General features: G+C 50.8%; 5 protein-coding genes across 5 annotated transcripts; 3 read left to right on the forward strand and 2 right to left on the reverse strand.

Annotated features, from left to right (window-relative positions):
* Nucleotides 1–876: 876 nt before the first annotated feature.
* het-6-0 (Heterokaryon incompatibility protein 6, OR allele) lies at nt 877–1,476 on the forward strand (the record flags this gene model as incomplete). Its single annotated transcript, XM_032025503.2, has 1 exon — nt 877–1,476. The coding sequence occupies one exon, from the start codon at nt 877–879 to the stop codon at nt 1,474–1,476; it is 600 nt and encodes a 199-aa protein (XP_031877944.2).
* Nucleotides 1,477–4,169: 2,693 nt separating this feature from the next.
* CGGC5_v009863 (uncharacterized protein) lies at nt 4,170–4,584 on the forward strand (the record flags this gene model as incomplete). The annotated part of the gene is made up of 2 exons (XM_032025505.1): nt 4,170–4,455; nt 4,529–4,584. The coding sequence occupies 2 exons, from the start codon at nt 4,170–4,172 to the stop codon at nt 4,582–4,584; spliced, it is 342 nt and encodes a 113-aa protein (XP_031877939.1).
* A 293-nt stretch (nt 4,585–4,877) lies between these two features.
* Nucleotides 4,878–6,419, reverse strand: DAL1-0 (Allantoinase; the record flags this gene model as incomplete). Its single annotated transcript, XM_032025506.1, has 1 exon — nt 4,878–6,419. One exon carries the CDS (start codon nt 6,417–6,419, stop codon nt 4,878–4,880), a length of 1,542 nt encoding a protein of 513 aa, XP_031877924.1.
* Nucleotides 6,420–9,097: 2,678 nt separating this feature from the next.
* On the forward strand, nt 9,098–10,754 carry CGGC5_v009865 (Arginine metabolism regulation protein II; the record flags this gene model as incomplete). Its single annotated transcript, XM_032025507.1, has 4 exons — nt 9,098–9,158; nt 9,234–9,727; nt 9,780–9,908; nt 10,002–10,754. 4 exons carry the CDS (start codon nt 9,098–9,100, stop codon nt 10,752–10,754), a joined length of 1,437 nt encoding a protein of 478 aa, XP_031877922.1.
* A 335-nt stretch (nt 10,755–11,089) lies between these two features.
* CGGC5_v009866 (uncharacterized protein) lies at nt 11,090–11,937 on the reverse strand (the record flags this gene model as incomplete). Its single annotated transcript, XM_032025508.1, has 2 exons — nt 11,090–11,493; nt 11,559–11,937. The coding sequence occupies 2 exons, from the start codon at nt 11,935–11,937 to the stop codon at nt 11,090–11,092; spliced, it is 783 nt and encodes a 260-aa protein (XP_031877923.1).
* Nucleotides 11,938–13,376: the final 1,439 nt, after the last annotated feature.

Genomic DNA, 13,376 nt, shown 5'->3' on the forward strand with positions numbered 1-13,376 from the left:
AACGCACAGAATTTTCGTACATTTCTCATAACAATGCTGCTGTTCCAGGTCGCAGTCCATCGCTCTTCCAAGCTATCTACATTCAATGAGGATGCTGGTAGTCCTGAGGTAGCTCTGAGATAGTAGAGACGACAAGTAATTACTCCAAAAATAGATAAGGATTTATAAGTATTGGTAAATCATCCGGGGTTGGGGTGATTCTCATTGCCTCCCTAAGTTACGAGGTGTGCGTTGGCTGCTGAGCATGCTACGATGGTGTCTGCGGCTTCATCACCATACATTGTACCTCTACGTACATAAAATTGTGTTTCAGTTTTCTCCCACTCGGGCGCATGAGTGAATGGGTGGTCAATGAGAGATGTACCATATTCTTTCCATTGAATAGACAGCCACACTAAACCCCATGAAACAGCTTTTGTGCTCGACAAGCCTATCAAACGAGTAGTTGTACTGATGATCCTGTCGATATCAATGTCGAATATTCAGCTGCTACGTGCCAGAATAGACGGACTTCTTGAACCTACTCAGAATGCACCGCGTACCGCCTTATGATCGCTACATGACCAGGCTCGTCGAAGGACAGTCTGAAAGTAGTTAGTCCGAAGGCGAGGTGCGTCGCCCCTTTCCAACCAATGAAAGGACTCAGTGCAAACATGGTTCGTCTTATCCAATAATTGCGCTTTACACCACGTTCGTATGTTTCTACAATTCAGCTGCGGCTGAGCCATTCTCACCTGATCTTACACTTTGTCGTGAACATCACGAGTAGACTACCGACTAGAGCTGAATCAAAGACCTTCATCCAAACCCTTCCCTTCGCTCGCAAGAACAACCATCGGCATCGAAAAATTAAGGCAGGCCTCGAGTCTGTTTGCCATGAACACCAACAACAGCTACCGCTATGGTTCCCTCGCAAGCGCTCGATCCATCCGCTTGGTCATACTTCATTCCAGCACGAATGCCGATGCACCTCTTGTGTGCGACTTGATTGAGGTCAACTTAGACAGTCCGCCTGAGTATGAAACTCTGTCTTACACCTGGAATGATGAGTCACCTTCGGAAAGCATGACAGTCATGTCTACGAGCTACAATTGCCAGACTTTGCTTCTTACGCCCAACTGTGCATCCGCCTTGAGAGTTCTACGGAAGCGCATCGTCGGCGGAACGGTAGCTCAGATTGGACTTTGGGTCGATGCGATATGTATCAATCAGTCATCCAATGCAGAGAAAAGCACACAAGTCGGGATGATGGCCGAGATCTATAGCCGTGCCTCACGGGTCATCTTATGGCTCGGGATGAGCTGCGCACCGCCTGATCTCAAGAGCCTTTGGATGATCCAGCTACTTCGCTTCCTCACGACTAATGGCTACGAGCCTGAGTGGCTTGTCCCACTCATGAAGTGGCTGCACCCAATTGTTGGTAATCTAGTTGCCAAAGGCAAGGAATTTCACCAAATTATCTTCGCACTTGATTAAGACATGACTGACTATTGATCATGGATGTAGGTCACAGAAAAGAAATCATATCCAACATCTCTCGCGCACCGTACTGGTCTCGAATGTGGACTTTACAAGAGTGCACACACACTACTTCCGCCTTCCTTTGTGTCACTGGCCAGCTGTGCCCACTCTCGACCGTCCGCGCCATTGCATATCCGAACATTTTTGATCATCAGGTCAGCAACCGATTGTATCTCCATTTCAGTCTTCTTCAATCCCTGCAGTACGTCAACACGTCGCAGCCGCCCCCGTGGATGTTGGCCATCTCACTGCAAAACATGCTTCGAATGAAGGCGTCGGATCCGCGGGATAAGATATTCGCCCTGCGAGAACTATTCCACGGTGTTCTTCAAGAAATCCGTGTATCTTACGACCGTTCGCCCGAAGAGCTATGTTCCGAAGCGACTAGACTGCTCATCACAAAGCACCAGAATCTTAAGGTTCTGCTGCATGGATTTGTCCAGCCTAATTCCCCGACGCTGCCATCTTGGGCAGTCAACTGGGTTGCAGAACCAACTAGCGTCTTGTCTCGTCGGAGACTTTGGGAATCAGCGGCGTCGGAGGTCAATGCTTGCAATGGCGCTGAACCGTCAATCAACTTCAGTGCCGACGGCCTGAGACTGGTCATGAAGGGAACAAAAATCGACAACGTCGGTCCATGCATCAGTCAAGAACTCCATCCCGTGGATCGAGCCAATGAAGAAGTGAGGGCCAAGTTCGGATACTCATTTCCGGATTTTATTACCAAGTCTTTGAGCACAAACGCGATCAGTAGAGATGGGTTTGCAGCTGGGTTCAAAGAACTGTTCAAGATTGAATTGGTGAATGACGAATTGAAGCGACCCGCTTCGGAAGAGGCTTGGAGACTACTTGACAAGCAGACAAGCCCGGAAGAAATATGGGAACTCACCAAATACAACGAGAACGTTGCTACAGAGCTCATAGTCAGCTCAGCTGGCGGAGCGCTGTTCGTTACTGAGTCGGGCAGGCTTGGAAAAGCGAACAGTGAGATACTTGAGGGCGATTTAATCTGCGTTTTTGCGGGGCTTTCGGTGCCATTAGTTGTCCGACCCCAGGGGCCATATTTCGAAATGGTATCTCCTGCACTTGTCCACGGAAAAATGCGAGGCGAGGTGTGGCCGATTGACAGGGGCCAGCTAACTGAGTGGGAATTTGTATGACCAAATAGTCGGTATTGGTGGAAGTGGAGCATCGTTGACCGTCGGGAGACGTTACCATTATTCGAGAAGGAAGGCGATTTCTGGCGTCCTCGAACCCTGTTCATCCAAGCCAAGGATTCAAAACCGATTTAAGTTTCTCGTTAGGTTGAGCTCGTGGTGTCTTGGGGCTGGGAGACGGGAAATCAGATTTCGCCGGCTGGCAATGCGGGCACGGGCGACTTCCGTGGGCTGGGGAGAGCTTGCTTCTCGCTTGTCAGTGTCTTTCAGTGATCGGACTTTCGCCGATTGTGGCCGATCGAACTGCAGGTAATTGAACGTTGGGTCAGGACCTCATCGCAGGCTGTGCGGGTTGTTCATCGGAAAGGAAACATTTCACATACTTATCAGACTACAGTTCACTAGAAAAGCTTAGTAAGGTATGAGATCGACAGCTTCAATAAATCGACATCTTCAAACTCTTCATCGAGCGAATCAATTTTTCAGTCCGTGACGTTTATCATGTCCTATGCCGCTCGGAATCGGCACGGAGAATAGTGCTTTCTCATTTGCAAGTACCCCAGACGACTGTTGCCATATTTCGAAAGCGAGCCGTTTTACCGGTAACGCACGTACACCCGGATACGCGTAAAGTCTATTCTCACTAACAATAGCCGGGATGCTTGAGGATGTACTGGTTCATCTGGTAGATATTATGCTGGATGAATCTGGTGCGGAGGGTCGCCCCATGAAAGATTCTAGAATACGATCGGCATGATTAGGCCAAGGGATTGGAGGTTTGGGATAGTCGGCTCCCCCGGGGCCTGTTGGGGGCCGTCATGAGTCGTGATACTGAGTGTGATCAGGCCGGTTATGCGCCCGTGAGCGTGTATCCGTAACGGCTCCCTGTTGCCGCCAGTATCAAGGAGTCTGGCGAAACAGTTGCCTGGGGGTTGAACCTTACCACTTAGCGAATATACCGACCTGCACTCTACAGCTAGTTCTTTTTACGCCCTACGGACGCTTCATCTGCCTTTCCCCTCGCCTGTGCCGACGTAAAGACCGCCAGGTTACTCAAGACAGGGCGTCTTTGCGCGACTCAATCACGACGCCCGGACCATTTGTTTGACATCTTAGGAACATGGACGCATCATCTGCACAGCCTCTTATGAGTAGAAAAGAACTTTATGATCAGAATGACCAGTCGCTATTCGGACTGATTAGTCTGCCGAAGCCGTACGTCGGAATATCTCCACAGTGAACGGGATTTGAAAATGCCTTGATACGAATGTGCTACCAAATGTAGCATGGTTCCAGACAGGGGTACACTTGTTAGACTTTCCCAGAGTCTCGTAATATCCAGCTTCTATTGTTTATCAACGCACTCCATATAAAGATTTGTGTCTCCTCGGTTCATGTCAGCGATGTTGATCATCGCATCCCTTTCGCTGCAATCTTTACACCACTCTCGTTGCCACCAGTACTCTCTCGCTCTTCGTCAACGTTTCCAACATGAAGGTTCAACTCTTGCCGCTCGTTGCTCTGTTCGCAGCTCAGGCTTTCGCGGCGTGTGGTAACGGCGAATCCGAGCTCTTCGACCTTCAGGTCACCGACGGAACCAGCCAATGCAGAAACTTTGGTTGCTTCAAGGCTTGCACCTTCCCCGATGGTAGCGGGTCATGTAACGGCTGCAGCCAATCCGTTTCTACAGACACCATTCGTCCGCTCGGCGGCAGCTACTGCTGCAAAGGGCCTCTCACTGGCTTGACAAATACTTGTGTTACTTCTTGTCCCGCAGGTTAGTAGCCAACCTCCCGACGAAATGCGAATCAAAAGGTCAAGGCAAGAACTGATCCGTGGGTTTCACGCAGGAACGAACAGCAAGCGAGCGATTACGTCCAGCGAAATGAGGCCATTTCAGGCCTGATACCCACCGTTTGATATTTCTGTTTCTGGCCACCTTGATGGAGGCTTTTTGAACATCTTTCGGGAGGATTAGCATAGCGATGATATCATTTATAACACTACTCTACATACGTTGAAGTTGCAAGGTTTCCCACCGACGATAGTTCACTGTACAAACGCGAATGTCACTCCAGGCAACCCACTTGGAGCTAAGGTGAATTCAATGCTACAAACATACGGCAAAACGTATTCAGGCGCCTCTAGCAATGGTCGAAATACTCGACAAGGTATACCAATGGCAGATCACATTGTGATCTAGACCATTCTCACAGCCTTTCGCCGCCGCGGTTCCAGGATAGTTCTTCCGACCGGGCCCTGCTCCTCATCGAATCCCGTTGTACGATCAAATATCTTTCGCCCGCGCAGCCAAGTCTCGTCCACGGCTCCCTTGAGTGTCTTTCCTTCGAAGGGGGAGACCTCGTTTCGGAAGAACATGGTGTCGGTGTTGACCTCAAAAAAAGCTGTATCATCAAAGACCACCACGTCAGCGTCGAATCCCACGCCCAGGTCACCCTTCTCCTGTTCCAAGCCAACTTGACGTGCCGTATTCGTACTCGTCCATCGGACGATATCCTCGATGGTGATACCTCGAGAATCGGCCTGTGTCCAAAGAATGGAGAGACCCAGGCCGAGACTGCTGACACCTCCCCACGCACTGAAGAAGTCACCATCCTCGCCCTGGTGGCTGTGCGGGGCAACAGGCAGTGACTCGGGAATCAACTTCAGGTCCGGTGTGCAGGGCGAATGGTCTGACACTACGGTCTTGATGACACCGTCGCCATTCTCACGCGAGAGCTCCTCCCATAGAAGGGCCTGGTTGGATAGGTCGCGAGCTGGAGGGGCTGACTTGTAGCGTGTGTCTCCCTCGGGAACCTCCTCGGAGGCCAGACTGAGATAGTGGAAGCACGTCTCGGCGGTGATTTGAATGCCACGGTCCCTTGCCTCACGCAACATAGGGATGCCCTCAGCGGCAGACAGATGCACAATGTGCAAGTCCAGATCGGGTGCAATATGGGCTTTGGACAGAATCTGACTGATGGCGTAGGTCTCCAGCGTTGGAGGTCGAGAGTCCAGATAGGTTTGGTAGCTCGTGAGAGGACCGGTATATGGTGCGCCAGAGCCGACGAGTGTCACGTTGGGAGGTACCATCTCCGCATGGAACATAACCGTGGTAGGCGAGCCGGCAAGGGCATGCATAGCTGCTTCGATATCGTTGGGACCGATGGCTGGGAATTCGTCCACGCCACTTTCAATGAGAAACCCCTTGAACGAGCGTACACCCGCATCGACTAGAGACTTTAGGTGCTGCGTATTGTTGGGTATCAGACCACCATGAAAGCCGACATCAACCCAGCACTGGCCATCGGCCGCCTTGACTTTGGTCATGAGGTTCTCGACAGTGGTTGTTGGCGGAAGAGAGTTAAGAGGCATGTCGATCAGCGTCGTGACACCACCCGATGCGGCCGCTCTAGAGCCGGTCCAGAAGCCTTCCCATTCCGTCCGTCCGGGCTCATTGAGATGGACATGGGCGTCTAGTAGGCCAGGGAGCAGGAGCTTTGGTGAATAGTCTGTGTAGGCGGTGCCTGGAGGGAATTCGGAGGGTGATCTGACGGAATTGTCGACTGAGATGATTTTGCCGGTTGTCGTGTTGACCACAAGAGTTGCCTCGCTCACAGATCCGCTTAGGACGACGCGGGACGACGCAAACACGAGGAGGTCTGACGAAGAGTTGTTCGGGAGCAGGGCCTGAATGCATGTCGCAAAGAGGAGCACTCCGGAGAGCCGGGGTAAAACCATGATGGGGGGAGATCTATATCGGTTGCTGCTGTTGTCTTCTTGACAACGACGGTAAGATGAGAGTGGCCTAAATCAGCGTGGCCGGACCGGCCTTTATATCTATCAGATCTGGGTCCCACATGGGGATCGTGAGAAGGTTGAGCTATATTCTGGTCCGATGTTCCCGAAAAGACAGGTTGAAAGCATGGAATCTCCCGACCAGGATCTTAGGGTCTCCTGGCAGGCTTGGCACTCTAAGGTAGGTATTTGAATGGAGGTGTGCCAGTAATGTGTGTGTCGGCGGCTTGAGGTGGACTCTTCTTGTATCTGGATTTGAATGATCTATCTTCCGTTCAGGTCTATTCTCTTCTTGGCAGGGCATGAGCTTTCTTGTCTTCATTCTCTTCATGTTCTTCTAGCATTCCGCGCAGATTTACATTTTGTCACAGTTGATCGTGTATAGTAACTGCTCTAGTCGTCTTCCTGCGACATCCACGCATGATGAACTCTAGTTGCATACGCGGAAGGTGTGGGACATGATGTCTGTAGCTTCGCTCGGATGCTAGCTAAAGACTTGGCATGACACATGGGAGGTTCAACTGCAGGCTTCACTGCAGGCTTCACTGCAGGCTTCACTGCAGGCTTCACTGCAGGCTTCACTGCAGGCTTCACTGCAGGCCTCACTGCAGAGTAAGTAGAGAGCAACTGCGCAGTGGCTGCTGATCAGCAGACAGGGAAATCACGTAGCACTCCTAATTTTTCCGCAACTGGGGGCTCAATATTCTACCAACTCCTATTTCTTTTCGGTCAAGGTCCGTTTGTATGGGCTGCTGCGTAGCTCAAGTGGGATGGCTTCAGTGCCACAAAAACGATCGAGTCGGGAGGCGCCGAGGATCGCTGAGCGGCATCAACTTGCTTATTCAACTATTTGGGCAATCCTTCCCGCAGCTGCATTGCAGATCGCGATTTTCCAAGGAATGTCCGTTCCTTGCAGGTAGCCTAACATTCCCTTTGTCGGCTTGGCTTTGATATCCCGTCGGTTGCTCAGATATTGACGTCCGTCGAGTGTGCGGGGTGCAGCCAATCAGCTTTCGGATCGCGATTCGATCGAGTAACAAGAAGCTTATTCTATCGAGTAAGCCGCAATGGGGACGACGGGGCTAACTGGGTCCCGCATAATTGGCGCCGGTGGACTTGGGTTAATGATACTGAGCTCAAGCAGCATGAAAAAAAAAGAGAGAAAGGAGAGACGTCCGGACTTATTGCACACACGCTGTCAAAAAACGTACACGGTCAGGATTAACAGTAAGATACAATCTGTGTGAAACTCATCGCATTACCAGTCAACGAGATGAGAGCTACGCACCAACAGGCTGAATAGCCTGGAGCTCTACTAAATCTGACTGATACAATCTTAACCAAGTCAGACATTCTCTCTATGTTCTCCGATGATCCCTCGTTTTCGTTGCGGGCAGCAATTGTTAAACCCGAAGCCAAAGCATGACTGACCTAATAGGTACCTTATGGGTAGTAAGCATTATGTGACGATTCGTTCTGCACTTCAGTCATGTCAACCAAGCCGATGTTTCAGTATCTAGTAGACCAGGCCTGCAGGCTGTGTACCCACCGTGGAACTGGATTCCAAGCTGCCGGTGAGCATGAGATCTTTAAGGCGTTGTATCGCATACGAGCGACCCCATCAAGGCATGGCTGGGAGGACTTGGCAAATCGGGTATCTCCGCGGACGTGTCCGTATGGGGAACTGAGAATTCTTTCAACTGGTTTTGAACACAGTCAAATCACGGTACTAAAGAATGGAAAACGTGCCCTTCAATTTTTATGCTGAGACCTCGCATGTAGAACCGGCACTTTTGATATTCTCGGAAATATTTCACAATGTTGAATCAACACAATCACGTTTCTGGTCCGCGAGGATCAGTGATTATGTCTCTCCGAGTTGTCAATAAGGCGGATAAGTCCTCATCCGCATGCATGATCATGAACAGTGGACCACTCCGTGGCAGCCTTGAGACCCCAAACGCCTTAATTACACTTCGCCCGAATAGCATGTTTTACGGCATTCCAGGATGTACGATATCAAGAACTTTTGCGTCAATGACATCAATCCAAAACCAGTTGGACATTCGAGCAATTCTCTTCAGAAGCGTGTCCAATGGCATCAGCAGCATCATGCACCTCGACCTAACTTACCGCATCGGGAGGCTCGTCCCAAACGCTCAGCCAATCATGGTTGCAGAACTTACCATCGTATTCAACTTAGCCGGCTTCTATACCCAATAAGCGAAGTCAGCTCGAATTGCCATTTCAGAGTGGTTTAGTGCTGACACGCTACCAATCGCTTCGGGCCGCGCGGTTCTTTTGCAACATGATTACAAAAGCCTCCGATGGAGCTGCGCGCGCCTCGAGCTGAATCTCAACACATGGTGCACGTCCAAAACCACCACCTTGAATGTCAACAACTGCTTTAAAAGCGCTTAACTTGTTCATTGGGAAAGTTTGGTCGAGAATTAGCCAGTTGTCCGCATCTCACACTTGACCACCGACCACTTTGTCGCCCTTCGTACGCTCACCATCAATCTTCTGAAATTGGTTCTGGCATTGCTTGTCCTCGCGTTGATTCGAGGCTTTATTTTCCCCCTTTCTTCCGTTGTTTTGACGTCCAACGGCACGTGGGAATCATGGGACGCGCGCCAACCAGCGGTTATTGTCACACTTGCCGACGACGACGAGTAAAGTGTGGTAGGCAATCCATTCCAGACTAAAGTCCCTCTACTGTGACCTAAGAACATAAAACTTACCACACCATTACCGCAGATAAGGGCCGTCCCGAGTGTGATCGCTGCCTTAAGTCTGGCCACAGATGCCAGGGGTATGAGCTGCCCCTGCGTATGCAGAACCTGACAGTCGGCGAGAGCAGCGGCAGCCAGCAATTAGTCCCGGTGCCCAAGCCGGCGGTGACGGCGCTAGTCCGGTCTGACACGACAAGGGAGCTGCCTTTGACTGCGTTCCGCGACACCATGGCATTCTCACACCTGCTCGCTAACTACCGCTGGGGCCCGTTCTGGAAGCCGTTACTGCGAACATCCATGTCCGAAGCGTCCACGCCAGCCGAAAGGGCCCATTATCGAGCCTGTCTGGCTACTGCTCTTGCCTTTATGGGGAAAGCCGTAAATGAGCCGAAGATGCTTTCAGATGGGTACGAGATGAATGGCGAGGTCATCAGAGGCTTGCATGGGGCTCTGCTTCAACAGTCGAAGTCGGAGATGGCGCGCTGGGCTTTTACGATCATAGTACTGTGCATGTATCAAGTGAGTACAAGACTCCCCGCGGCCTTTCAACAAGATCTGACAATTTGCCCAGTATGCCGTTGAAGGGAATGCCAATCTTCCTCACTACTATGGTGTTGTCCGGGTCATCGAGTATTGCGGGCCAGAGTACTTCCAGCAGGAGCCCATGTTGACAATTTACCGCCAGATTAGGGCTCAGCATGTAAGTGTCACATATTACGATATATCTGTTGAAAGAAACTTGGAAACCCCCCACAAAACCCGGCGCAAGCTCACGAGGTCATATGATGGCCAGTCCTGCAGTTCCTTCAACAACAAGAAACCCTCCTTCTTCAACATAGAGAAATGGAAGACTATCCCTTGGATGAAAACTCGCAAGACTTCGTACGACATCTTGATAGATCTGTACATCGAACTACCGGGCTTGGGGGCCTCGCTGGGTCCATCTTCTGCTACTCTCTCAGAGGACGACAAAATCGAGGTAGAAATGGGGACTCGAGATCTGCTCGCACGGTTCTACGAGTGGCGAAGGAATTGGGAGCTTGCCAACCCTCAAGCGGCAGCAGAAGTGTGGCTTCCAATAACTGCAGACGACGTACCACAGGCTTGGGTGAAGGATCTTTTGTCGAAAGCGTTGGAGGTTCAGACGGCGGATCAGGTGACCGATCTCTTGGTCTATAACTCTGCCTTGATTTACCTCATGCATATGCTTTACGCTCTGCGGACGGGTGACCGTCGGCCGCAGCCATTCCCAATGGATATGGACGCCACTGTGCAAAAGACCGCTAGAGACCCGCTTTACATACCGGACGAGTTGAAGTATCAATGGCAGCCAGCAATCGAGGCGTTGAGGCTGATGCGGCTTGCTCCAGGATTGTTGTCTATCAGCGACTGCTCAGTCATGGTCCCTGTCTCGCCCATCGGCATCATCTACAACTCTCTGCTTGGGAACGAGGGGCTTGGACGTGTACTGTTGTCCACAATGAATAATCCCGAGGATTATGAAATGGCGGGTCTTGAGCTTTCTGTCTTTCGCATCCCAGAGTAGGTTTAGGTGGGGGGTGTCTTTCAAATGGTCACCACAAAACCATGCATACCTTTTCATGCATACGCAATGAGTGTGAGAATTAGCGTACTTGATCGTAACCAATTCTTTTCTTCGTTCGAAAAAAGACTTTGACCTGTCCATGAAAGATGATTCACTTGTTTAATTAGATCTGATGCACAGAAACAACCGTGATAGTTGAGATAGAGACAGTGTTATTTCGGTGGTACGCCTATAAGATTGAAGCATAGTGGAAGTTGAAATACAAACAAAGCGATCAACAGTCCCTCCTCCACAGCGTTTACAATGCCAATCCACCACTATCTCCCGACTGAAACTCAGCAGTTGCTTCCGGAACAGGTGTTGTAGTACATGTAGACGTCCTTAATGCGGAAGTTTGCAGTCTGTTTGGGGGGGCCAACACTCCAGCCAGGGTCTCCGTTGGCCCAGTTGTTAAACACCCACGGGGCAGCAGAGTTGGGCACATCACTAGTGGTGTTCCATATTTGCACACCATCTACAAACCATCGAACCAGGCCCGGGGTCCAATCAAGACGGTACTCGTGCTCGGCGCTTGTAGCATCCGAGGGTGGAGTGACTGCGTTGTAGGTCTTGACGCCGTTTTGGTCTGCATCCTGGTTGGTGAACCAGAGCTTCCGGGTGCCTTGGTTGCTTAGCGAGTTGGGATCCGAAAGCCATTCAATATCGGTCTCCTGAGTGTCATTCTTGTAGTAGAAGATGCCTAAGTCGTTTTCAGTTGATGGGTTCAGACAATTTGAGTTGAAATAATAGCTGAGATGTTTTTACCATTGCAAACACCAGCAGGTTCACTGAAAATGGCGACGGTTCGAACAGAAGCGTACTTGATGTTCGCAACAGTAGTGACGACCTCGCCACATTTGTAAGGCTGGGCAGTTTGGCCACCAGGAACTATCAAGTTAAGATAACCACCAGATACGACGGCATTGGCAGCTTCGTAAGTGTGTGTCCCAACAGAGTACGTGCTTCTGTACAGCCCACTCGGAAGACTAGTTCCGGTCGCAAAGTTGAAGACGGCTCTGTTGGCAAACGTGTACTGCCCGTCAACGACATATGATGAGCCGCTGACAGTCGGGGTCGGGGACCTGACCAGAGCGTAGGCCTGCCCTACGGCGAAAGAAATAGTTGCAATGGTAGAAAATCGCATGATGCGGACGGTCGAAAGGATGATGAGCTTGTCTGTAATGCCTGAGCTTTGATGCCGAGCTAAGATATTCAGTTATGTTCGTGAGTAGAGAAGTCCAACTACTTATAGTTGCCATCAAGTCCCTAGCCTAGACCTGAAGGATTGCGGAAAGGCCGATGGCCATGCCACGATGAGCATCCTTCGCCAAGTCACATCAGGTGTGGAAGGACGAGGGTTGCCTCCTTCTGGATGGTAGGACCTTGATCGGGCCTACTGATCATTGATACTATAGAATCCAGACTTTCTCGTGATGGCCTCACTCGAGGAGGCACAGAGCCTCCCTTGCGTCGTCATCACACACATCAGGGCGGAAGTGCGAGACAGCCAATTGAAGAGCTGAGTTAACCATGGAGATTGCCCCTGCAAAGTGTGATCAGGCAGAGGCCAAGGCTTCCCAGCCCCAATGGGATATTTTCCGGCGGTCCAGCCCGCAATGTGCCGGAGCCGAATGGATCGGATCGTTGCATCGTTAAACCTGAAAGGCCCAAGAAAGTCGACGAACGCACGCCGCTTTTCCGGTATGCATTTTCCTTCTCCCTTTAGTGGACAGTTCGCAACGGTTGGTCCCGCATTCCATGCCGCAGAAGGATTGCCAAGTACGTGATGGTCAGACAACACTGTCTAGAATAGGAAGGTGGCCAAATTCCTCTTCTGGTTCCCCAGCTGTCGACTCTGCCTGCAAGAGCTGCAGACACGAACCCTTCCAGGCTGTCTTACTTTGGGGGCGATGACAAGTTAACATTACGACATGTCAGACATTTGCATTTCTGGTAAATCGCGCACCATTGCACTTTACTCGCTTCCCCAACGAGGCTTCTAAGACCCATGAGCATTGTAGGCGCCCTTGGCGTGCGATGAGGGTTCCTGAATCGAAGCTTCGGTCGACGCTTGCCATCGGCCGTAGGAGAACCTCGTGCGCACTGGAGTGATGGAATGATGTCAGTTTGACTGATCATCGAGCTTTAGTCGGCTCTCGGCGGCAATAACCTCAATGTTGTCTTGGGATGATGGGTAACGAATTGAGTGTGAAGGGAGGACATGGCTGAGCTGAAGAAGACTTACACCGGGAACATCTCAGCAGGCCATACTCATTCGTAGTAAAGGATGCATTGACGTCACCGATCAAATTGACCATCAGCCAAAACTTGATCATAAGTCCAATGACATCGGTTCTACCGCCTGGCGCAGAAAGGTTGGATAGTAGGGCAGGAGCAACCGATGATTTGAGTGACACACTTAGTTGCTGTGGCGGCGCGTGGGCTTTGAACTATTTGGGAGTTGTAACCCCAGTGCCCATCTGACCACCATCAGCAACAATCTATTGATTATTTCACACCACCTTTCGGCGGGCTTACTTGACATGAGTTGAATCTATGGTCGAGGGGCTTTTGGGTTTGCGA

This window comes from Colletotrichum fructicola (assembly GCF_000319635.2).
Source record: "Colletotrichum fructicola Nara gc5 chromosome Unknown KSG_Nara_v1_contig05, whole genome shotgun sequence".
Taxonomy (NCBI): Eukaryota; Fungi; Ascomycota; class Sordariomycetes; order Glomerellales; family Glomerellaceae; genus Colletotrichum; species Colletotrichum fructicola.